This window comes from Meleagris gallopavo, chromosome 11 (genome assembly GCF_905368555.1).
Source record: "Meleagris gallopavo chromosome 11, MGAL_WU_HG_1.1, whole genome shotgun sequence".
In the NCBI taxonomy this organism is placed as follows: domain Eukaryota; kingdom Metazoa; phylum Chordata; class Aves; order Galliformes; family Phasianidae; genus Meleagris; species Meleagris gallopavo.
This window is the reverse complement of record NC_139414.1, coordinates 21,512,576-21,537,539: the sequence shown is the minus strand read 5'-3', so window position 1 is coordinate 21,537,539 and position 24,964 is coordinate 21,512,576. Positions and strand designations below refer to the sequence as shown.

Sequence of the window (24,964 nt, the reverse complement as noted above, 5' to 3'; positions counted from 1 at the left end):
TGTGCCGTGGTTTCTGTATTAAACCTTTAAAGGCGGAATTCACTGTCTTCTGTGGAGCCAGTTTTTATCAGTAAGACCTCTTTCTTCCTCCGTCAGATGGAGCACAAAGAGTAAGGAAAAGGAAGTGGAAGCAGCTGCTTTGTGCTATGAAAAGTAAGTAAAAGCTCTGTACAAATACATTCTGGCTTTTATCGAGTTGATTATATGCAAACAGTATTTATGAAGGTGTAATGTTCAATGCCAAGCCCGTGGGTGGAACTGCGGTGAGTAATGTAGCAGTGGGTCACAAAGCCCAAAGGTCTCTAAACATGCTCAAACACTGAACCACACTCACTTGACCATCCTCTAGAATATAGAAACTTTTTACGTTGAAGAACTGCGTGCTCTGAATCAGCAGTGATCTGGTTGTACACCCTAACCCTGCAGTCCAGTGATCCACCACCCACCTGCAACTGTTTCACTGAGTGCCCTCAGAGACGTTACTGTGTTACTGCATGCCTTTTGGAGAAGAAACTTAATAACACAGCCAGTAAGGAAGGAAAACCCTATTGTCCAGGCTTATCAGTCCACGAAATGACAAAGTTCCCGATTCACCAGTGTCTCATCTCCCAGCAGTATGTTAATCTCAAGTGGTTTCTAATGTAAGCCTGTGTAGGTACACACGGACTCAATCAAGCTATATTAGCCCTGCATTTAAAAATGCGCTGCGCTCTAAAGCTGACTGCCTTTGACTCAGTAGTTATTCTTCCTGTTCCTTCCTGCATGAAGTGCTCTGCTTTGATTACAAACTCTGAGTTATGTTTGTGTGAACATGTCCAACTGCACCATGCATGATGCAGTCTCAGAACAGATCTTAAGATCTGATCTCTGGTGGGATTCAGCTACCTGACATTTGTTAGCTTTGCTATCATCTGTTCTGTTGTTGCTACGTTGATTTCCTTTAAGAAAGGAATAAGAAAGGGAGAATTACCTGAGTCTGAATCAGAAGGAATTTTTTATTTTTTTTTTAACTAGTGTTCTAAGCTATAGATTAAATAAGAGGAAATTGAAAATTTAGTCTAATATTATTTGAATCATGTTGAGTCTCCATTTTTTTTGACAGCTGGTAGATCTACACTGTGCTAACCTGATGCATACTGAGTGCTTCACTACTTATTTGGCCTTATACCTAAATGGACTCATAAGGGTCAGTATATTTGTGCTTCAGAAAATACATAATCAGCAAAAAGATGCAAAGGTCTTCTGGCTAAATAAGCTGCTGACTGATACGGGTAATCATTCTGATACTCATGACATGGGTTGCCCTGATATTACACATTGAGTAAAATAAACCTCAGTCTCAACAGACAAGTCATAAGCTGGTTTCTCTTGAAGCTAAAGGGGTTTTACCAGAACTAACTGGGGGCAACAAAAGATGACAGTGACACACTCACTTTTGTACATTTTTCATATTTAATAACACACATGGATTATGTGTAGGATTTCCTTCAGGAGGTATTAAACCACGGAAGGAAGTATTCGTGATTCTTTATAAATAATGTATATGAATGAATTGAAGGATGGGGAGACAAACAGCCATGCAAAACCTGTGGGAACCAGAGCTCGCCTCACGGGTGTCCAAAGGTGTGTTTGCTTTGCTGGGGCACGGTTATTGTTGGTAGGGTTTGCTCGGATATTCATTTTAAAGTCTTAGAGTTGTAAAACATGGGGGCAGCCCATCCGCCATATGTCAGAACTCAGGAACCTCGTGCCATAACGCTTTTGGGGTGTTCTCCCCAACGCCACAGCAGGACGCTGTAATGGCCGCGGGGACACACGGGGAGGCTCTGAGGGCAGATCTCACAGCAGTGAATTTTGCGGCTAAATGAGACCGAGCTCAGTTTAAAGACTCCTCTTTCGCTGGAACCCACAAGAGCCATAGCAAGGCCGGGGCGGCCGTGAGGCGGGAGGGCTGAGGCGCGGGACGGCCGCCAGACGAGCGGAAGGCGGGCTGCGGCGCGCGGCGGCCGTTAGGCGCGAGGCGGCCGTAAGGCGGTCGTGAGGCGGTGAGGCGGCCGCGGTGCCATTACCCGGGGGAGGCGGGCCGCTCCGCCCCGCTCCGCCCTACGCGACATCGCGGTCACGCCCGGCGAGCGGGAGGCGGCGACGGAACGTCGCGGCGCAGCACGGTAATGGCGGGCGGGAGGCGGCTGCGGGCAGCTGAGGGAGGGATTGCGTCCGAGGGGCAGGGCTGCGCGGTGCCGAGAGCCGTAGCCGCGCGTGCCGGGCCGCTGCCGCCCCCGCCGGGCCGTGCCGGGAGGTGCCGGAGCCCTGTGCCGTCCCGGGCCGCGCTGTGCCCGCTCGGGGGGCGGCGGTTCCTCGAAGGTGCCGAGAACAAAAGTCCCTGACAACTTTTTTGCCTCTTTCTTTGCTTATATGAATATGAAAGCAGTTTAACTTTTGAGGAGTTTCAGCAGAGGGCAGCAGACTTCCTCTTAATGAATTGTTGGTTGTGGGTGTTACCTCTCAAAAGAGGTTTCCTGCGGCAAAGAAAGGCCGCTCGGGCAGAGCGAAGCACAGCGAGGCATCTGTAAGAGCTGCTGCGAGCAGTTCTGAACGTGGCAGTACTTTACGCAGTCCGGGCTCCTGCAAAAAACACCTCCGGTACTGCGGTGAGCCGTGGGACGACACGTGGAGGTAACTTCACCTTGGCGGGGCCTTTCCAGCAAGCTGCCAGCTTGGAAACAAATGTCACCCTGAGAAGAGCAGCCCTCGAGCTGCACTTCGTCTCCTCCGCCTCTTCTCTTTTGATTGAGCGTTTGATGTAAGAACAGAAGGGGAATTTTCTGCCACCTGCTGCGGTGAGGACTTCCCCTTCAATCTGCCCTTCTTCTGTTTTCTGCACGGGTCTGAAGGCAGAGTTCTGCTGCTGAAAGCTGGAAGGTGCCTATCTGTGTCACTGATTCTGGGTACTACAGGAACAGCTGTCTGATGTTTCAGGGAACACCAGTGCCCACCCAGAGACCACTATTAAAGCCTTATTTTGATGAACAAGTCAGCATATCACTTAGGGAACATGACCTTACACATGCAGAAATGCTTTGTGCGTCGTTGGCCATCATGTTGAGCTGATGGTGCTGTTGGCACATACCTAGCGTGGACTTTTTTTCATTTGCCCTCTTCTACCAGCAGTCTGCAAGAACTCATTTCTGATCACACATCCTGTTCTTTCACTTCTGTGGCTGCACGCTCTGCCTCTGCGCTAGCTGCTGTATATTCAAAAAAGGTCAAGATGGTTCAGTGTTGGTGTTTCGATGAGGAAGATGATGAGGAGGGTTTGGAAGGGCCAGCAGGGGTGGGAAGGTTGGAACAGGACTGCAAGGGTTTTTGGGAACCTGAGCTGAACTTTCACAGCTCCACAGAAGGATTCCTGGTTGCAGTCAAATGGAGTTCTTGTTCTGGATGCTGTGTGGTGCCAGCATGTAGAAAGGATACGGCAGCTTTAAGATTGTGTTCTGCATAGTGTGGCAAGGGACCTGAAGAGATGGTTTCCTTGTTTCTCAGATTTTTCATTGCTTATCAGATCAGGCTTTAGTCTCTGATTCTGTTGCTCAAAATGTCACGGAATCAGGCTTTTCTGTAAGGAATTGAAATCTTTATCACCAGATTTTTTTTCCCTTAGATTGTCAAGAACTGATCACACATTGATGTGTTTTACTTCAGATTGGTCAAATCCCAAGAAATATTATTTATATAAAATCAAATACTAAGCATTGATCTATCTAACGTAAGTTAGATATTTTTCATCTTGTTCACTGAAATACTCTCTTCCAGCTCAGCATTTTGCTTGTGCTCACTCCGGGATACAGTACTGATTCATGGTGCATAGGATGCTACATGTAACAGCTGGGCTGTTCTTGAGTTTGTCTTCCTCATTACAGCACACTTTAGCTGACACGCTAAGAACAAGTTACTGCTTGAACAATAGCATTCTGAACACTACTTTTTTGTTTCTTTTTCAGTAAGAGACGTACTTCAGAACTTGTGGTACAGATTTTGAAGGCTACTGACATACTTCTGTTACTGCCCAGTTCTATTTAGTGTCATGCATACGATCCCATTAAAATGGATCTTTTTCTTTCTTCTCATATTTTCTGTCGTAACCATGTGGTACATTACTTTTCCTTCAAACGTTGTGGTTGAACATGTGAACAGCATGTATTTCTATGAGTATGAACCAATTTACAAACAAGCCTACCTCTTCACATCGCGTCAACACTTGAAATGCAAAGACATAAACCCGTTTCTGGTCATCCTGGTGTCTTCGAGACCTAAGGACGTGAAGTCAAGACAAGCCATAAGGATAACATGGGGATCTGAAAGCTTCTGGTGGGGACACCGAGTTCTAACCCTGTTCTTACTAGGTCAGGAAACGGAAACAGAGGACAATTCTGCAGCACTCTCAGTAGAAGATGAAATCATACTCTATGGTGACATAATTCGCCAAGATTTTATGGACACATACAACAATCTTACCTTGAAAACCATCATGGCGTTCAGATGGGTGACTGAATTCTGTTCTAATGCTAGATTCATCATGAAGACGGATACCGATGTCTTCATCAACACTGGTAACTTAGTGAAGTTCCTTCTGAAGTTCAACTCCTCAGAAAGCATTTTTACAGGCTATCCTCTTATAGATAACGTTGCCTATAGAGGCTTTTACCAAAAAACATACATTTCTTATGATGAATATCCATTCAAGTTTTATCCTCCATACTGCAGTGGAATGGGTTATGTACTGGATGGAAAACTGGCTCTGAGGATTTATGAATTGATGGGTCATATCAAACCTATAAAGTTTGAGGACGTTTATGTTGGAATTTGCTTAAATATTCTTAAGGTGAACATCAGTATTCCAGAAGGTAATCAACAATTCTTTATTGATAAAATTAATTTTGATATCTGTAAGTACCGACGCTTGATTGCAGTGCATGGCATTATGCCAAGTGAAATGATCAGGTTCTGGAAGGATTTGTCATCCGTCATTTCAGTTACTTGCCTCTGATTCTGTACTAGTATATTGATAAATATATGACTTGAAACTTTGAATTCCAGTGTAAAAATATTGAACTGAAGTACGGGGAACATGGAACAAAAGCAGATGGTGAGATGACATTGACTGAAAGCCAGCTGTGCTGCAGCAGCAGAACTGTGAGGGTTGTTCTGGGATCCTCTAAGGCTCCCGGTGCCTTTATTTAGGAACTCATACATTTCCATGTCCCTATCCTATGCACAGTGGGTACTTGGAATGCACTGCACTGTCTTGCTTTGACCCTTCTCCGTGCACTCTGCTGTAACCATGGGATGTCTGCCCAAATCTGGAATTCACGAGGTGTCACTGAAGAATAATGTTTACGTCAAGAAATGAGCCGGGGAGATGCTTCTCACATCACTGCTTAATGATGTTTCTTTTGGTCCTTTTGTGAACTGCATGATCCTTTGCCACCCTCAAGAATTTGTTCTCTGCACAGCACAAAACTTGGAGCTACCTTCTTATTTAAATGTATCAGTTCTGTCCTTCTTCTGGGAGCTTTACATCTTCTCATTTAATCAGTGTTCGAATGTATGTATGTTTATAGTCTGTGTTCAAATGTAAGCATATTTGTATACATGCAAAATAGAATTGCTTTAATGTCTTTCAGGTAGAACTGCTAGTGCTCGCAGGCTGTTACAGAGCTAGATGCAGAAGAGTTCACGTGCAGTTCAGGTACGAGATGTCTCATGCAGTGGTTATCAGATAACACTGGTGTGTGTGTTGATGCACCCTGAGTTATTGTAGCTGAGCAGGGAAGATTCAGACAGATGTGCTTAAGTTGTGACTTCATATCCATTTCTTGCTTAAAATTTTGAAATGAAAACAAGAATGACATTCTAGGCTTCTCATGTCTTAAAGAAGACAAACGTGACTGTATCTGTAAAGATGGGTATTTTAACCACTTTATTCATATCAGCAAGGCCAAGGTTTCAGTAGTTTACACTTTTAATTGACAGCAATACAGAATTTTCAATTGCATGAACAATTATCCTAGACACATCTAATACACAGTGAAGATACTGTAGTTACATCCTGTACATCTAGAATGACAGAGCACTGCCACCTTTTGTTCTATAGCTAACGTGTTACGACGTATTTACATTTGGCTGTCTTTCAGATAGTCTCTTAGAGACAAATTAGAAGAGGTGCAGAAACCTCCAGTACCCAGACTGAGGTTTCACCAATGTTTTTGTTACATTGTGGTAATGGTCAGTATTGACTTCTGTCTTTTCCATAACTGTACATGGTTTTACAAGGGAATTATAGGACATTACTTTTTGAAATACAAAAATGATGTCTCGGAGAGAATATTGTCTAGACAAGTATTTCAGATTTCAGTGTTCTAAGAATGTTTGCCAAGAAGGTCAAAGTTTTTCAAAAATGGATTTTGTTGCTGCTGTTATACTGTATCTTTAGCTATTAGTTTTGCACAACTGAGGAAAGAATGCTTGGTGGTTCCTGAAACAGAGGAAGCTGCAGCTGTTCCTCTGGGTTTGCGCTCCATTGGTTGGTGGTAGCACTGTGGTCAGCTCCCAGGAGCTCTGTTAGCAGTGTGAACTGTTTGTTGGATGTTTACACATGGAAATAAAAAACCCTTCTTGTTTTGCTTTTATACCTGCCATGTTACATGCTCAGAAATAAATGGTTTCTCACAAGAACACTGACACCACAGTAGTTTGTATTGCTTCTTCAAAAAAATGTGACCGTGAAAGACTATGCAATATTCAGCAGCTGGGTAGGGAGAGCAGACAGTGCTCCTGGTGAGAATAAAATGACTGTGGTGGAGAAATGGCTGCAGAGTACTGCAGTAAAAATGTGAGTGTCACCAAGCCAGCATTGTTATATTGGTGCTCCAGAACGACAGCACTGCTCATAGACAACAGGGCTTCTGCTTTCTCAGATGTAGGTTTGTACCAGCCATCTGTTTATGCCACCTGACACTGTAACTTAAGATGACATCAATCCTGCAAGAAAGTTGCACTGTAAAGTATTACTGAATCTGTGCTTGAGTTCTTTTTGTAAAAACTCATTTCCAGATACAATTCATATTTGAACCCAACCTTATTATTGCTTAAAAGACTGTAATAATGCATAACTAAGATCACATGTCTGCTTAAAGCAACTATTGGGAGAGTCTGGTGTGAGCTGCCATGCAAGAGGTAAAAAAAAGCTTACCACTGGGAACTTGTATCAGTATTTAAGTCAGTGGTTGGTGCAAATTTCATAGCATCTGCTTAGAGCAATTTACTAAAAATGAATCACAAACTATAGGCTTAATTTTTTCCACATCCTAAGGGTCTTATGCACGCAAGTGTCTCAATCATATTCAAGTGGGATTCCAAGGAACTGTGATTTTAATATGAAAATTGGGGGCTTTCTATCTTGAAAAGCGGAATAATTGATTGGACAAAGATGTTTGGAAACTGCTTCTGGGTGCATAGCAAGAGGAGCTTACAGTGTACAGTGCCAATCCTGTGTATCGTCCATAAGAGTCCATAAGTCAAAATGGTTCAAGGTGCTGTTCAATGTAAGTCAGGAAGCAGGTGCTGCAGATTCAGAGCATTATTCTCTGTAGTCAGTTCAGCATTAAGATGACCTAGTTTGAAACATCTACGTTTTACATTGTCTAGGTACAATGAACTTGCATTGAGTGTTTTAGTAGTAAGTAGCTCAACATCTGGATGCACATTAAAATAATGTAAATTTATCCTATTTCTTTCAAATGAAACTAGAAACTGACTGGAGGTTAATCAGACTGTGACACTGAATTCCTGATCTGTCTGCCAGATATGTTAGACACGCCAAAGGCATTTGGGAGGCAGAGCTCTTCTCCCTATTTTTCATCTCTATTTTTGTCTGACTAGTGTGTGCCATTTGGGCTGCTTTGTCTACAGCCTGCTTAAAGCTGAGGTGTTGGGGTAAGAGATGATGTTCATAGACTGCAGAAAGTTTTAAAGCAGTTACTGTGTATTGCCATACCCAAATGCAAGTGCTCCGTGTAGAAGGAAAGCAAACAGAGCTCAAATGAAGCTAGGCAGATTGTTTCTTGATTATGTGTAACTGAGTCCTTATTCTAAAGAAACCTAAGCTTGTAAAAAGCAAACAGAACACACCCCTTCCCCTTGTCCATATACTGGGTTTCTAAAAATCGTTTTCTCAGTGTAGTTGCTCTCCTTGAAATGCTGTTACATGGTTCTCAGCTAGTCAGTATAAACCTGCAACTCGCAGGAGGAAATGTGTTTCATAGCAGTTTCACAGTCACATGGAATCACAGAATTGTAAGGGCTGGAAGGGACCTCCAGAGATCATCAAGTCCAACCCCCTGCAGGCTTTCTAGGCCACTTGCAGTGCTGGGGCTCTGGGACTTAGTTGTCCTCCAGTAAAATAAGCCTTTAAAAATACAGAGTTCACCCCGGGTGACCTCTGCTGGGACAGTTTCTGTCTCTAAGCGCTGTTTACCTCCAGTCTTCTGACAGTCGCTACGCAGCACATTAATTTTCCAGGCCACTTTAATCCCGATGACCTGAATGAAGTTTTTTTATAGTGGAGTGACGATGGCTGGAGCTGTTGTGTGCATCCCAGTCTGCAGCCTGACTGGGATGACAGCTTGAAACCCTATCTGCTCCTCTCAGTAATGCTTTGTTTGTGGTGGTCCTTAAAGCAAGAGTAAAGTGCAGTCTCCTCTGAGCTTGCAGTGAAGATGTAATCTTAAAAACACTTATGGCTTTGAGAGAAAAAATGTAAAAAAATGCAACCAAGTACCTGCATTTCTTAGCTGTGCCTATGGCTGCACGTGTTTTGCCTGTGCTGCTTTAGCCGCCGGGAGGATGGTCCGCATTAACCTTACGAACATGTGCAGAAGGCACAATGCACTCTGAGATCACGTTTTCCAAAAGCGCTAGCAGAGCAGTTCGCGCTGAGAAGCCCTGCAGGGCTCCCGTGCTGACGCCTGCCACTGGGCGGAGCTGTGAGATCACGGCTGGCATCCCCTCTGCTACGGGCAGCTACAAATGGCCAGGCTGGCAGCCCTGCCACTGCTGGGAGGAGCAGCCTTTCTAAGTCCAGACTTGTAAGTTATCCACACGACATGGCAGTATCTCTATCACAGGAGTTACACTGATAGTTCACAGTAGCACTAACAGCCTAAGCTCTTTATTTCAGATTGGACCGTATGAAAGATGCTCTTTGACAGCAGTTTAATTTATCAGCACCTGCTTGAAGAACAGATGTCACCGATGGACCTACTCTGGCTAAACCATCAAAAGACTTTCACAAACGTGTAACACAAGAATCAGGGAGCTCTGAGATGTATGTGAGGCACTTTAACCAAAATGTGCATCCCTTCTTTGGGCAGGAGCCTAGGCAGGAAAGCAGCACTGGATGGTGTGTGGAAATTGCTACCTCTCCAATGCAGGACTGCGTTCTGTTGCACAGCTCTGACATTGTGGGGATATTTCTTTCCAGATGTAGGATATAGGATAGATGGGATATATCAAAGCAGTGGAGGCTCTTTCAGGCTGTACAGCAGTATGTGCATTAGCTAATCTTGTCATCCAACAGCTGTATGTAACATGGCAGAATTTGGCACAAATCAGCATGACTGGAAGGCTAGAACCAGATTAGCAGGCTTCTTAGAAGACCTCTAATGAGTAACATGGGTAGGCACTGCATATGAGGAAGACTGCACAAAGCCTGTCATCTTCATTAGTCCTTCATCTTTTTAAACCTAAAGTAGATGTAAGTAGAGACTCATGGACTCATTAAAGGAAAAGTCCTCTAGAATCAGCTAGTCCCACCATCAAATCATCACCACCATGCCCTAAACTAGCTTTGTTTAAAAAAATAAAAAAAATTAAGAAATATCAACAGCCTTACAAGAGGTCACTGGCATGAACACCTTCAGCCAGGAAAGGGAGCTACTAAAGAGGTGGGAGTGTTGCAGAGAAAATTAAAAGTGCTACATTGACTGCTGTTGCAACTGCAAACACTCAAAGGTAGAAATAGGGCTGTTTCAGTAACTGACTGGGTGGCCATGTGATGAATGAAATCTGCAAAACAGTTTTGTACTGTACTCTGGGTTTTCTTAAATCCTTTCAGCAAGCTATGCAAGAGCTCACTTTACTCCTAGAGTGTGCCACTGTCCCACAGCTTCCTCATGGCAGCTGCCAGAGTCTGTGAACACACACATTTCCCATCACTTCCCATCCATCTCAATAGAGCAATCAGAGGGCTAGCCATGCTCAAGAGAAGGTCTGCAATTCGTCAGCAATGCTTGATAATTTGAGAACGTGAGTTGCAGGAAGGCTTACTGGCAGCCAGAATCTTTTCTCTGAAGTGGTATTAGTCTGTCATTTTTTTCTTGGAGCTGACCATTGTTCTGCTTCCAACTTCTCAAATCCTGTGAAGGATTTGTAGCAGCTGTACAAACTTCTCAGCTTTAGCCTTCTGTGAACTGCTACATCTAATTCTTCTTTTCCCTGGGCAGCTGTTTGACAAACATCCAGTCTCTGTTCTACAAAGAAAAGCCAGTGCAACAGAAACATCATCTGTGAAGGAGAAAGGAAAGGCAAATGCTACACGCACCACGAGCTCTGCCCAGAGCACAGTTCTGATACTGCTGCTGCAGCGTTTACTGAGTCCATGATGAAGCACTCCCATGAAATATCACACAAGGTTTTCATTTTGCAACATTTGACCTCAAATACTTATTTCAAAATTAAATAACTGAAGCAGTCTGCAATTATTAGCATTTGTTACCCTCTCCATTTAACTGCACAATTGCATTTAAAATTAACTGAATGCTGTCCGTCCTGTTCAAGCAATTAAAAACATCTGAAATCTTCCATCCTCTGGGGAGGGACAGTGCAGGGGGGTATCAGAGCACGCTGGACACTTTCATGCTTCTGTTGCTCACTGGCATGCATTAACCATTACTCAGAGCCCAAAAATTCTACTCACAGTTTTGAAGGAGGAGAGAATGCAGACATGTAAGGACATGTATACAATTGGAAGGGCACTGTCAGTGGCAACACATCTAATTAAGATCCCCAAACAAACTAAAGAAAGAAAGGTTGTTAGGGAAGAGATCATCTCGAAATCAAACTGAAAAGACTAAGATGAGAATTCTTTCTTGAATGGAAAGCAGAATTTGTGTTCTTTCATTTCTGTCTTGAGAGATATCATTCCTGCCCAACACAACCATAACAGATGACAGTGTTTGAGACTGCAAGCCCTTTCTCAGAAAACACTCCAGGTGGGTGATAAGCACAAGGAAGTTTTTCATCTAATTGATTGTGTATCTTCATCCAAGAAACAGACAGCGTCAGTTAGCACATTATATCCCTGCTTTAGCTCAGGGCCCAAGGACTGAGAACCTCCATTTCCTTGCAGACAAGAGACTTCAGCGGATCATCCAGAGGACCATGTTTGAAGGGAAGGAATCCCAGAGGATATAATACAGGGAAGCAAGCCATCCAAAATACTAACATCTACCTCAGGCCCTGATGTGTTCCTCTAAAACATGTCCTGTACACCACCACTGCTGCCACTTCTTTGTGAAGCAGCCAACTAAGTTATCAGATGTACAGCCTAGACAATAGTCACAGATTCCAAAGTATAATTAAATATTGAAAGTTAGATGAAAAAATATTTTTATCTAGATTTATCACAAGCTTTCAACTGAACTGTCTGGCACTTACACACTATACCAAAAATCAGTCCTAAAGTGGTCTTCCCCCAGATTAAAACCACAAATTAATCTGCAGCGGTACAAAGTTTTCGTAGCCATGACTTCCATCTAGGCAGCTCTATAGAGCACTCTGCTCTGATTAGTTTTACAAATACTAATTAAATTAATTTTATCTTGCATTGTTTTCTTACTTGACTGTGAGAAGTCCATGCCAAAAACCTAATAGGAAGGAGTCTCAGTGAATGGCACTCATTCTTCTATCACGAGAGAGCTATTTTTTTGATAGAGAAGATGACAGACATCGGAGTATTTTGATGGAGCTTAACATTACAACATGGCATAGAATAAATGTTATTAAAGGAGTGCACAGGCTGAATAAACCTGTCTTCAGGTAATTCAGTAGCTATACCTAACCACATGCTTGGCAGGGATTTGTTTAATTGAGGGTGGAAAAAACAAAGTGTGAGAGCCAGTTCTGTGATAGCAGACTCGTAGTTGGCTCCTTTCCTTCCTTCATAACAGACCAACAACTACAAACCTTTTCCAACACAATCTTATCACTGCAGATTAAAAAAGAGATGAGAAACATTAGAGCATTGTTCTGAAACGTCACATCTACAAGTGAAAAAGCAACATCATTCCTATCACTTAAGCAGCAGTACTGCCCTGACCTGCTGTGTATCTGAACGAACCTCTTTTAGAAAGGAGAGGTGAGAAATGAAAAGCATACATGGGATTTGTAAAGGAAATTCTGAAATGAAAGATTACAGTTGGCTTCTAAGGAGCAGCAAGGTCACAGGAGACAGGTGCTTGTGAAGAAACTTAATTCTTATCATCACACAAAATGTATTTGTTGTATTGCTCCTTTTGTTAAGCAAAGAACAAAGCCCAGAGGAGTCTGTTCTTTCTGTGTGGAATCTTAATGGGATTTACTAGAGCTTTCCACTATGTTTAAAATGTAAGAGTTTGTTTTAAGTTCGGTGAGGCAAAGAACCTCTGGTAATTACTGTTCTTCTGCTTTGCTGCTATTCCTGAACTTCACCACCATCACTGTTATATTATCGGGACACCCTCTGTAAAATGACTGTAGAACTATACTCTTGGCTCCAAAGTGTGGCTCATCCAAGCGTTCCTTGATGAATCGGACGGCTTCCTCGTTGCTGAAGGCATCCCACAGACCATCAGATGCCAGGATCATGAACTCTGGCTGCAGTTTGTCCAGGTCAAAGGTGAGAATATCGGGGTCAGGAATGACAACGTTCAGGTTCTTCAGAGGGTAATCTCCTAACGAGCGGGACATGGCCAGGATGCCCTGAACACGCCAGGAGCCATTAAAGCTGATAAATCCACCTGCAGAGAAACACCAAACACTGTTAAAACTTTCTACGACCTTCTGCCACATCCACTCACAAATTCATGCTGCGGTATCCTGAGGTTTATAAATGTTACACATCTCAAAAAGCAGATGTCTTAATTAAATATCACCGCACTGCAAAGAAGAGTTGGATTGTGCCTTCCAGCAAACTGCCCTGCACAAGGTGTGCCAAAAAATATCACAACAATGTTGTGACCAAACCCATCATAAAGTATTATTCTGAATTAGAAAAATGCACTGTGGCATTTGATTGACTGCGCTTACCATCACCAGGATCAGGGCTACTTCCAGTTGCAAATCTCTTACAGTGCTTAGGAACTGCTTACAGGAAAATGCATCTCTCACTGAAGTCAGTGACTGATAGAGCCAGCACCTGGGCAGCACCCAGACTGACTGTGCCAAGGAGAGAGCTACGCAGTGCCTCAAGGTCAAAGCAGATTGAAGCGCCTTCAGTTTTGTTGCATGTGTCTGTGTGCCACTGTCTGCACTGATGAGTAGCTATATTTCCTCCATTCTAACATGAATCAAAAGTCAGAGTCACTTGAGGACAAATAATTTGCAAAATGTCTATCATGGAGCATTAAAACACGTAACCAAATCGGAAGAATTGTTGTCTTTACATCTGCAAGTTGTTTGCTTTGGTGTTTTTAGAAAAACATTCGTTCTTTATAGCAATCAGAATGCATTCAGCTTTTCACTCTGTCCTACTGCAATTCCACCTCAGCTATGCAGTCACATTAGCCTTGTCCAGCTGCTGCAGTATGTTTTGAGGACATCTTGATTGCAAGTTACTCAGCCATCCATTTCCCAGCACTTTTTTCACGAGTGTTTAGAACTGCAGTACCTCAGAGTAATCATACGTACGTATCGGAGTGATGGGAAGCAAAATGCCATTAAGAAGAGGCAGTTTTAAGTATGTATTACACAAACAATTAGAGGAAAGCAGTGCTGACATCCATTACTGTACTCACAGAGGAGATAGCTGATGCTGCTAACTGGTTGCAGCACACTGACAGTAGATTGTGCAGGCAGTGCTTATACATGCAAAATAACTTTCCAGTGCTGCTGTCAGATGGCAGCTGAAAGTGACAGTGGCACAAGGTTCAGTGAAGTGTCTGTTAGCACTTGTAGTGTTTTGTTTTATAAGGTCATCCATACCGAGTAGTTAGAAATTCTTAAGAAAAAGCAAACGTTCTCCAGTTCCAGCTGTCACTGGAGAAGAAAAGACATTAAGGAAATAGGAGCTCTTTGGCAGCCACACAAACATTCCACACGCAGAGACTTCAGCTCCAAGGAGTGCATTCAAGGTAAATACAATTTCTATCAGTGACAGTCACCTTGCGGTGCTACAAGTGAGCGTTTCTTCACAAGCCCCTACTTAAGTGAATACTGTATCCATTGCTCAGGACACCCCAGTCAGGGGATTTGTATTTTTTGCAGAAAGATGTGCATTTTTCTGTCTCATGGGAAAGAATCAGAGTGCTGGGATTGCTGTCATTCAGCTGCAAGAGGAGCAGCACTGCAGCAGTCACGAGTGTGTGGCAGCAGCTCCTTGTCATAGCAGCAGGCAGTGTTGACCGGGGCCCGTGACTCATGCTGCTAACTACATAAGCATGCTGTTGAGCAGGTAATACCAACCTCTGTAAGAAAGCAAGGGCCCTGTTCTCTCAGCCAGTGGCTTTCCTTTGGTACTGGCTGCAAGCATTGGTGTCAGTAACCTCGTACTGCCTTACAGGAACACTCAGGAGCAATCTGTATGTCGGCTTCTGGGGACTGCAGCACGAGAGCTGCAAGCAAAGGCCTTCTCTAAATGCACAACTGTACAGAGCACCTGGGTGATGTTGGTAAAGGAGACCTTAAGAAGCTCAACTACTGAATGAAAGATCTCTGGATGTTCTTAGTACTTCTCCCAAGTACACAGTTGAATGAAGCAAAGTGAGACCAGAATTTTCCTGTTCTTTCTTCTCAAGATCTGTGTACATTCTGTTCGCCTTTGGGAACTTATACAACCCTCAGCCTCTGTAGTGGCACGAAGAATCACGCTGCTCTTCAGCTTCCTCGGAGATAAAAGCAAACAGCAGAAGGCATGAGTTTGCCATGTACAGGCATTTATAGTATTATTTATAGTGCGAGCCTACTGAATACCTGTAGGTTTTAAAAATGTTTTACACTCAGGGAAAAAAATGTATTATTTCTACTTTACAGATGAAGAATTCGAGGCAGAGAAACAGTGCATCTCCAGAGGCAATGCTCATCAGTACGGTTAACACAAGCAAGGGGAACTTTTTCTTCATCAAATAATTTGCTGCTGCAGGCTGCTATGGGAACCAAAATAGAAACAGTTTCAAAAGAGGTTTTGACAAATTCATGGAGAATTGGCCATTAAACTTGAGGTACCAAATGCAACTTCTGGCCCAGTAGGTCTCAAGTGACAAGTTAAGAAAGCTAGAAAGATTTATTGTGTAAGGTTATCATTTCTAATGTTCTTTTCCTTGTACTTCTGCTACTGTGTATGTGTTTGTGCTCATTTACAGTCATTATATAGGAACAAAAAGTAGCTTTAATTAATTAGATTCGTGGTCTGCTTATTTTAGTAACTAAATTGCACTCAGCTTAAGACCCAGCCTCTCACATAAAGGCTGCTGATACCATGCGGTGTGCAGAAGCCTGTAATGGTGCTGTGCCTGTTTATTAATTGCTCCCTGCAGAGATCAGGAGGGAACCGGCTGGGACAGCCAACTGGCTGTAGAAGATGAAGGCTGCTCCTCTTACTTTGACACTGCTTCATTAAGGGATAGGTCAGCCTGTTTCCATTTCTCTGTCTGCACCATGAAATCCCTCTGAAAAGTGCTGTATTAATAATGGAAGATTTTATCTGCTGGTTTCTCGGTCTGGTACTTTTCACTGTCTCACGGGGGAAAAGTCTATATTATTGACAGCAGAGAAGAAAAAGATGAACTTTCAATCCAAAGCAAAAATGTTATAACTCACCAGCTCTTTTAATCCTCTTCCTCTCTTTCAGCTGGTAGGGCTTGTGGTCGTGTGACAGGGGGATGGCATTCCCGTCCTTGTCGCACAGCACGCCTCGCGAATCACCAACATTGGCCACAGTGAGCTCTTTATCTGACAGCAACGCGATCAAACAAGTTGTACCTGAGGAAAAACAGAGGAGAAAGGGTAGCAAAAACAGATAGATAGGATGTATCTATCTGCAGTTATATAGCACATTTTCTCCAGTGGCTGCCTGTGGTCATGTGGACCAGCAGCTGTACTGGTATCTGACTGAAGCATCTTCTACTCTATCAATGCCAGGAAAGAGGCTGTCATCAAATCTGACAGCTCTCTTCTAAGGATATTTAAGTCTATTAGTTTTTTTCTCTTATCGCTGGGTATTACTGAGTCATTCCCTGCTCTCTCTTACTGTTATTTGGTCAAATTCTTACATGGAGTGCACATTATCTCAGCACCTGCTCAGTATTGCTCCTGTACAGACTGGCAGGTGGGTGAGCGTTGGTGAAGCTGAAAATCTTAAACTCGTTGGTCTTAAACTCAGCTAGGAACAAACAGTGGCAGGAAAATGTTCTTTAGATGAATAATGGTGGAGAGAAGCTCAAAGGGGAGGAGTGTTTTCCAGTCTCTGAGAGCTGTGTTTTCCTAATGGATGAGAAAAGTAATAAGAGAGAAAAGTGCATATTGGCAGCAGAGCCCACGCGCTGCTTTCATGGACTGAAGCTACAGCACTTGAATGTACACCAGTCCAACAGTCTGTGTCCCCTCGCTCCTCCAAGGCCTGCTGTCAGGGCTCTCATCCCATGGCAGCCTGTCCCAGGCAGTGGATACGTGGGTGCAGAGGATGAGCTTTGGTGCACAGCGCCCTGTGTACGCCGTTAGGAGAGAATAAAGCTGCCCAAACTGCTGCTACTAAGGCAGGCTATACACCCGAAGGATGTTTTACTGGAAAAAGGAAATGATTTGACAGTCTTAATTACTTTAACCTTTAAATACACAGAAAAAAATCTAATCATTCATTGACCATAGTATTCAGCAAGCATAGTATTGTCAGCTAAAGTGACAGAAAAGTATTGGAATAATTGCTTGTTTTCAAAGTACTGACACTACTGTTTTTATTTTCCTCATTTAATTGATGCAGAATAGAGTGAAAGTTGACCAGACCCCATTATGAACGTGTCTGTGGTGCATTTTCCCCTTGTAGCCAGTGTGATATCAGCTGTATTACCCAAATGCCCAGCATTAAAAATAAGCCCTGCACTGACTTCGGCCCAGGTGCCAGAATTTCATTCATATTTTGGAAAAGAAGGATATCAAATGGATTTTTATATATATACACTAGCAAACATTTAAAGGGAATATTCCTGACACTTAGATTGTATGGCAGTCCTAAAATCGTTACCAAATTCTTACAAAAGGTACTCTAGTGTCCTTCAACAGCAAACAGAATTGATTGTATGCCTGCTTTCTTTTCCTTTTTCATTGCCTAGAGAAGCACATGGTTGAGTTTTTACCTCTGTTGCTAATTTACACCTAATTATTCCTTACAATGAGGCACATACTCTTCTCCCATAACAGAGATTGACAGGAAGAAATGGCACAGGCTGCATAGGTGATAGGCAGCATGCAAACCTTCACAGCTGTTCTGACAGGGACTTGTTCACTGGCCCACATGAGGGCAAAGGCACGAATGGATTCCTGCAGATGCACAGCACAAAGGCCTAAGAGATGAGTCCTCAGCCAGCACAGCTTCCAAAGCAACACATCTCTGGGTGTGTGTTCTCATCTGCCACAGCAGCAGAGCTGGCACGTCCCGCCCACAGCAGCACCCTGACTGCTGGTTTTGCTCCTGAGGAATCTTACTAAGGCTCAAGTCTATGTTCTGTGCTCTTAAATCCAAATTCTCAAAGCTACACCTTGTGCATTGCCGTCCAAACGTAAAATTTAAAACTATGTTTTGCAGTTCCCATGCCAGTAGTTGAATATCCCATGACTGGAATAAATATAATAGCCAGTAATAAACAATTTGTTTTTAGATGCACTGAGTTCTGGAGATTTATTTTTATCTTAATGGTCTGTCTTGCACAGCTTTAAACCAAAAATACTTTTTCACAGTACATACATCTCATTTTGTGCCACTGACTGACATGTTGCAAACCTAAACGGATACTTTTCCATTTGTGGCTAAAAAAACCCAGCTAGCTGCGCAACTTTGTGGCTCATGTAACAACAGAGCAACCCGTCCACCTGCATGACCCAAAGAGCCTTGTCAAACTAAGAGCCCCCTCCGGAGGTACCTTTGCTGAAGGCCACATGGGAGCCTGGCAGGTGCTCACCAGGCTGCAGGATGCCCAAGGCAGCACTGCTGCTCTGCACAGCTTTCACCTCCCTGGCCGTTCCCTGCTGGCTCAGCTGGCTGCCAGCAGCAAAGCTGGGGGCACTGGGAGCACCAGACCCCAGCGTTCTCCCGAACAGCCCTGCTCCAAGGCCAGCAGGGTGGCAGGTGAAGCACTAGCACTCGCTCAGAGCACTCACTGTGCCATTGCCTGCCCTCAGCAGAGAACAAAGACAAAATAACACAGCGCAGGTGCGGGCTCATGCCTCAGTATGGATAATAATCCTTTCTGTGTGTGCTGAGTGGTGTGGGGGTTGTTTATGGCTACTATTATGCCTGTTACTGCCTTGGATGATGAGATTCTGCCCTTTTAGTGGTTTCAAAGCACTGAATTAGCACTGAAGCGTTGTACTCTGCCTTCTTTTTGCACAGGGCCACTGGCTGCAGTGGGAGCTCTGCACAGGAGTCACGGATGGTCCAACAGACCCTGCGCTTTGAGACTAATTGAATTTGCAACAGTAAGTGCTAAAGAGCTTGTTCTACAAATAAACCTTGGAAGGTATCGGAAAGAGAGCTGCATTATTAAGATGAAAGCAGAAAGAGTGCAGGTAAGTAGCAACACCACAACACCTGGCTGCCATGCGATACGGCCGTCTGTCGGGACAGCAGCGCCGTGGGTCTGAGGGAGGGAGCAGCACGTGCAGGTACAGAGTATTGCAGGAGAGTATCTATGGCATTTATGTAGAACGGAGTGGAATTTAGCATTTGAGGTCAGCTCAAGGAACAAAAACCATGAACTCTGTAAATGGATAAAAGCTCTGTTTCAATAAGAGAACTACACCAATTAATGGCGTCCCACTTTGCCTTGATTTATGAGGCTTTTCTTGCTGGTTGTTCAAGCAGCATCATGATCACAGTGGAACTCTGTGGCTGCCACCTGCCAAAGGCATTCTGACTCCTTGTCTAAATTCCTGAGAGAAAATTAACAGCCACTTTTGCATTTCTGACTAAAACCCAAACCTATGAAATGTTCGATGTGGGTAATACAGTCATTATTACAACCCCACGTAAAAATGAAGACTTCGAATACAGTCTTCTGGTTGTATGAGTTGTATGATCTGTGTGTACGAAGGAGAATGAGAACTGAGCCAGGAGATCACCCCGAGTGCTGGCTGCAGTGTGCATCGCCTCAGCCTCGGCAGCAGCCCCTGACTGATGGCAGGCTGCGTCAGTCCCTGACCTCATGGTGCTGCCTGCCACTGCATGGGAAAGCAAACTTCTCTTACTTTGTTTTCTTCTCCATCTATTTTTATTTCAGTCATTTAACCTTGTGCAGAGTTAGAAACCGTTGCGCACTTGTCAGTTGCCTCAGATTTAATGCAATTGCACAATGGAAAATTCCCAACATAAAGGGTCCAAAATGGAGAACACATATTATATTGGTCCCTCGGTGCAGCTGCCTGAATAATGCCTTGCTGAGCTGTTAAAGAAGGAAATCACCAGGAAATTTAAAACCTGTGGTATACTGGCTGCAGAGATACGGTTTACATTTGGTTCGTTTTTTTTGTTGGTTTTTTTTTTTTCTGAGTCAGGTAAGATTAGTGGTGTTATATTTTAGCACCAGCCAAGGTGCCTTATCGAAGTCAGGGCTGCACCAGCTACACTGGGTTTTAGGTACCTGCTTTATCAAAACGAGGAAAAGGAAATGATAGAGAAGTGAGAAAAATAGAGGGCAAAAGAATCCATCAGGAGATAGAAGAAAGGAAAAATAAAGGTACAGAAGTAGCTGAAGGCACATCTGTAAGCAGCAGAAGGAGGATGCCATGAGGCAGCCAGGATGAGCTGCAGGTGATGTACACAAAGGGCAGGGAGCCTTTTTTGACCGACAGAAGAGCTAAAGCAATTCTGAGGCCTGGGCTAAGAAGGGAGCGATAAAGGACTGAGGCCTGGTGAACAAAGCACATCCATCACGGGGCGACAGGAGCAGGAAGCAGGGGAGAAGGACAGAAGTGAAACAAGGCAGCAGCATAGCCAGGGCTGTGGCTGCCCTGGATGGCAGAAGCTGACTGAAATTCCCCCACCGTCCCCATCTCATCCCACTCCATCAGTAGAAGTGCAGTCCATCTCCCAGGAACCCACCAAATCTCTGCCTTTCTTCTCTGCCCTCTCTGCTGAGTTTTCTTTCTCTCTTTCAGCCGCTATCTGATATCTCAATATCTCATAGAGAACACATGTAACCTGGTCCCTTGCTCTTCCTCCTTTTCACACTCTTCTACGTGGAATTTTTGCCCATTCCTCCTTTGTAAAAAGTGACACTGCTGGATGCCCTTACGTCAGGCTCTTAAACTGCCACAGCTCCAAGACAAGGAGCTTCCCCACAGCTCTCCCAAACAAATGCACTTCTCATGGGTGCCTTCCTACCTCCTCTAGCATGCTTCTTCCAGTCCTCCTCCACATCTTTGCACACAGAGAAAACTGGAAAATGAGATTTCCACATCCTTTTAGTCACGGCTTCCCCTTTCACAGAACCTCTCTCACACTACACACATCAAAGTTACTGATCAGCTGCATTCCCAACCCACTTCTTTTCCCATTGTCACCCCACCCCTAGGCTTCTCTGGCTCCTTTTGCAACACAAACTTGCCTTAGTATTGCCCCTTTCTAAACATAACATCATTAACCTTCATGTGTTTTATGGCCATCACTTCCTTTTCTATCCGTAAGCTCACTGAACATGCTGTTCGTAGTCATTGCCTGCAGTGTTCTTTCCCTCCAGCTCTGCTCTACATTCTCTCCAGCATAGCCTCTGCCTCAGGCTCACCACTGAAACTGCTTTTGCCAAGATCTTAACACTGTTTTCGAGCTAAAGCGGAGACACCCATCTCTTTCCGTTCCTCTTATCTGCCTCCGGCACAGCCAGCTCAGCACTTCTCGGCCGATGAGATACTTCTTTCCTAGTTTTCCCCTTTGCCTCTCTAATCACAAACATCTCTCTCCCAGCACGGTCTCTGAAGATGCCTTCATCTCTCTTTCTCTCGGGTCTACACAACTCTGATGGTCTTTGACTCCCTCTCCATGGGCTTTACTCCTATGAAATCTCATCTGCAAACACAGACATCACCAGTGCTTCCATACAGACCTCCCGATCTGCTTCTCTCCCAGAGGGGCCTCTTTTCTCAGCTAAATGCCAGCCCATTTGCCATACAGATACTGATCCCGTACCCAGCACCCCAGCACCCAGCACAGCCTCGCTGTGTCCCCCAGCCTGCTCTGTGCCACCAGCAGAACCACACCAGTGGAACCAGCTGCCCTGGGCTGCTGCAGTGAGGAGCAGGACATGCTGCCTCAGCCCCACTGTCCACAATGCATCCAGCGTGGGACTGCATGGCATGCTCAGCTTCACTTCCACCGCACAGGGAAACAAGAAAATTGGCAGGATAATGACCTCAATAGCAGAGACTGTGAGCATTATCTTTGGAGAGGCCAACTCTGCCTCTTAATGTTTGGCCAGAAAGCATTAAACCCCGGAGGGCTAAAAGCTACATTAATTCCCACACAAACAGGGCTTGTGATAGGGAGTTTGTATTAAGCTGAAGTGTTCATTATAGAAAATTAGTCTAATCTCATCTCTGAAATTGTCCCCATCTCCTTTTCCTGGAGCTCCCTACGAGGTGCACAGGGCCAAGCAGGCATGCCATTTAGGCATGTCCTCGGGTCCCCTCAGCACTGGTGCTTCCTACACTGAGCTGTACCTGCCTCTTCTGCAGTGCAATAAGCTGCTTTGCAAAAGTCTGCTCTGTAGAGTACAGACTTAAGAAGAACCATTCTGAAAAAATGCACAGTGTCTCAGTTTCTTAATCAGTTCAGTGTAACGCCTTTTTCCCAAGATTAAAAGAATGAGAATGCTATCTTTTAAAAGAGATTGAAACAAACATCATTCTTAGAAATACATAGAAACTACTTCACATCCAGTTTCTAAGATAATTCCTTTCATGAAGCAATTCCTACCTGACTGCATGCAATACTACTTCAAGAATTTTCAGTCCCTTCCAACTTAAGCCATTCTATGATTCTATCATATGATATATCCTAAAAGTTGATTTCTTGGCATTGCTCCCATATTCAGTTTCACCTTAGCACCACGCTCAGTTGTTGAATACATTAGAAGTAGAAATACAATGAAAACAGTTTCATTTTTTTTCTGGCTAGAATTTTTTTCCCAAATTCTTTCATATCCACTAGAAACCTTCCAAAGCTTTAAGAAGTTTTGCTTCATGATTGCCTTCTGTGCAGAAAGATGACCGCATTGTCACGTATGACTTTCACCAATAATGTCAACTTAAAAGCGTCAGGCTGCCCTTGGGATTCTCTGCATCTGTGTCCTCTCCATGTGGGGCTGTTTGCTAACTCTCCTCTCCCACGTAGCTTAGAAGCCATCCCTCCTCTACCTGCCACTAACATTTAACAAAGACTCTATTTCATCTTGCACACTTCACTGCTGTCAGGACAGAGTGGTGCTCTCTGCAGCCAGGGATAAAGGCAGAACCAGGCAAAGCAGCACTTGAGAGCGGGAGGACACAGAGACGTCTGGGCAGAGCACGTCTGCACCAGCACTACTGGTATGCTGGCACTGGCTTCCAAGTCAAACCAAACCTCCCATTAGGGACCAAGAAATGGAAGAGGGCAGAAAAAAGCTAGAAGCAAAATGAAAATCCCATTTGAAAAGGAAAAATAAAAAAAATTAAAAGCACCCAACAAAATTCAGTGGTATTGCTCGGTTTCTGACCAAAGGATCAAGACTGCAGTACTTCATTCAAACCAAGGGCATTGCTCTGCACTCTGTGAGCCATAAATACCAGATGTAATGAGTATGGCACCAGCAGGTAGGCACCAAACACAAGACCTAGAGCTGGCAAATTATTCACAAGCAGTATAAATAGAGGCCACCTTCCAGGAGCAGGACCTGCCTGCTCAGAAATCCCTGCCCAGCTGGTGGCTGCAGCTGGTGAGTGGGCCGGGCTCCGGCTGCACTGCCCTGGGCTCCAGCCCTCGGGTTTGTGGAGGATAAGGTGGCAGTGGCACGAGCATCACTCAGGTTGCTGCTGATCTCACTGAGGACAGCTGTAAGTAGCTGTCTTGCTCTCCAGCTGCCTCCGAGGCCCCTGCATGACAGATCGCTCACATTAACTCCTAAACAAATAAGAAACTTATTAGTGCAAAGAGAGAGCTGTGCAGCAAGGAGGTATTTAAGAGTTATTTATTCTGTGCCCAAGGTGCATCTCAGAATCAGAAAAACAAACATGCTCTCTGTCCAAAGGGATTACAGTCTGACTCTGTATTTCACGTGCTGGCGGAAGATTGGGAGTAAGGAATGGAAGAAGAAAGGGATGGGAGTGACAATGCACCAGAACCACTGGCAGGTTGAGAGGTCTGTGATTTATCTCGAGAGCCCCCCACAAAACCTGCTGACACAGAACGTACCCAGCTGAGAACGCAGCTTAAATCAAGCTGGTGACTCTTCCCCTCAAGTTAATCAAACTTGAGGCTAATCATCTTCCAGGCCAAAAGTTACCTCCAGCCATTCAGTTTTCCTCCTAACATTCTCTTATGCAGAAGCAGTTTTCAGCACACCAAGCTGGTGGACAGACCCAGACAGACACACAGCTTCCACAGACACCCACAAACAACTGCAGCCAGTGCCTGCTGCCTTTGATTGCAGGGCTGCACAGAAAGCATGCAAACAGAGGAAGCAAAAAGCACAGAGATTGCCAAAACTCAGCAACCGCCTCTATTAGAAAGGTGTTACACTTGTTTATGGCCAACTTCTTTACCTTAATGGGTTGTTACAGATTATGGATGGGGTTTTTAAGAGAGCTGTGCTTGAGAACAGAAAGCTTTCTTTTCTTCCTGCTCCCTTCTCCTCCTACTTGGAACCATGTATAATTCAGACACCGGGAAATAATGAAAAAGGCTAACAGTGATTGATTGTGGCATGCAATGCAGTTGTGCATGCAAAGCAGGGATTAGCACAAGCTGAACAATGCTGCAAATAAGAGCCCAAGGACATGACATAAAGATGCAGACAGGAGTGTAAGCGATCTCATGAAACACAGCAACACCCTCAGACCATAAATCTGTGTGCAGGTGCATGTGCTTGACATTGTTACAATATATTTTCTTCTCAATGATTCTCCCACTGAAATGTTTTCAAAAGAACCTAAATATTAGTTTTTTTTGCACGTTATATGGCAATAGTAGGAGCAATGAGGCTGAAGAGATTCATTTCAACACAGAGATCCTGCAATTGCAAGTGTAATGAAGGGTTTTGCAAAGGTGTAGCTGCTACTGATTTTGTGCTGCTCTGTCCCACTGCAGCAATGCTGTTTGGGTAACGATGCAGGAAAATTTAATAAGACTCTAAAGAGTCTGCCAGGCTCGTAGGTAGAACAAACTTTGCCTCCAGGCATCTCTCTTTGCTCC

General features: G+C 44.2%; 2 protein-coding genes across 11 annotated transcripts in view; one reads left to right on the top strand and one right to left on the bottom strand.

Moving 5' to 3' along the window:
• Window positions 1-24,964, top strand: part of B3GALNT1 (beta-1,3-N-acetylgalactosaminyltransferase 1 (Globoside blood group)) — a 54,278-nt gene that overhangs the window by 16,560 nt on the left and 12,754 nt on the right. For 4 of the 10 annotated variants that reach the window (XR_014885395.1, XR_014885393.1, XR_014885392.1 and 1 more), the window contains exons 1-3: window positions 1,639-2,168; window positions 4,002-5,749; window positions 18,917-19,092. Coding sequence is in view for 5 of the 10 variants with exons in the window: in XM_085232587.1 (XP_085088713.1) it covers window positions 4,085-5,047 (963 nt within the window). In the remaining 5 variants the exon portion in view is untranslated. The other 6 variants (XR_014885396.1, XM_085232583.1, XM_085232585.1 and 3 more) reach the window with 6 other exon arrangements.
• Window positions 5,958-24,964, bottom strand: part of PPM1L (protein phosphatase, Mg2+/Mn2+ dependent 1L) — an 87,607-nt gene continuing 68,600 nt past the window's right edge. Inside the window, exons 3-4 of the mRNA XM_085232581.1 lie at window positions 16,132-16,293; window positions 5,958-13,115 (exon numbers count right to left, since the gene is read on the bottom strand). Of these exons, the coding sequence (XP_085088707.1) occupies window positions 12,769-13,115; window positions 16,132-16,293 (509 nt within the window). The 3' untranslated portion in view covers window positions 5,958-12,768. The remainder of the gene's footprint in view (window positions 13,116-16,131; window positions 16,294-24,964) is intronic.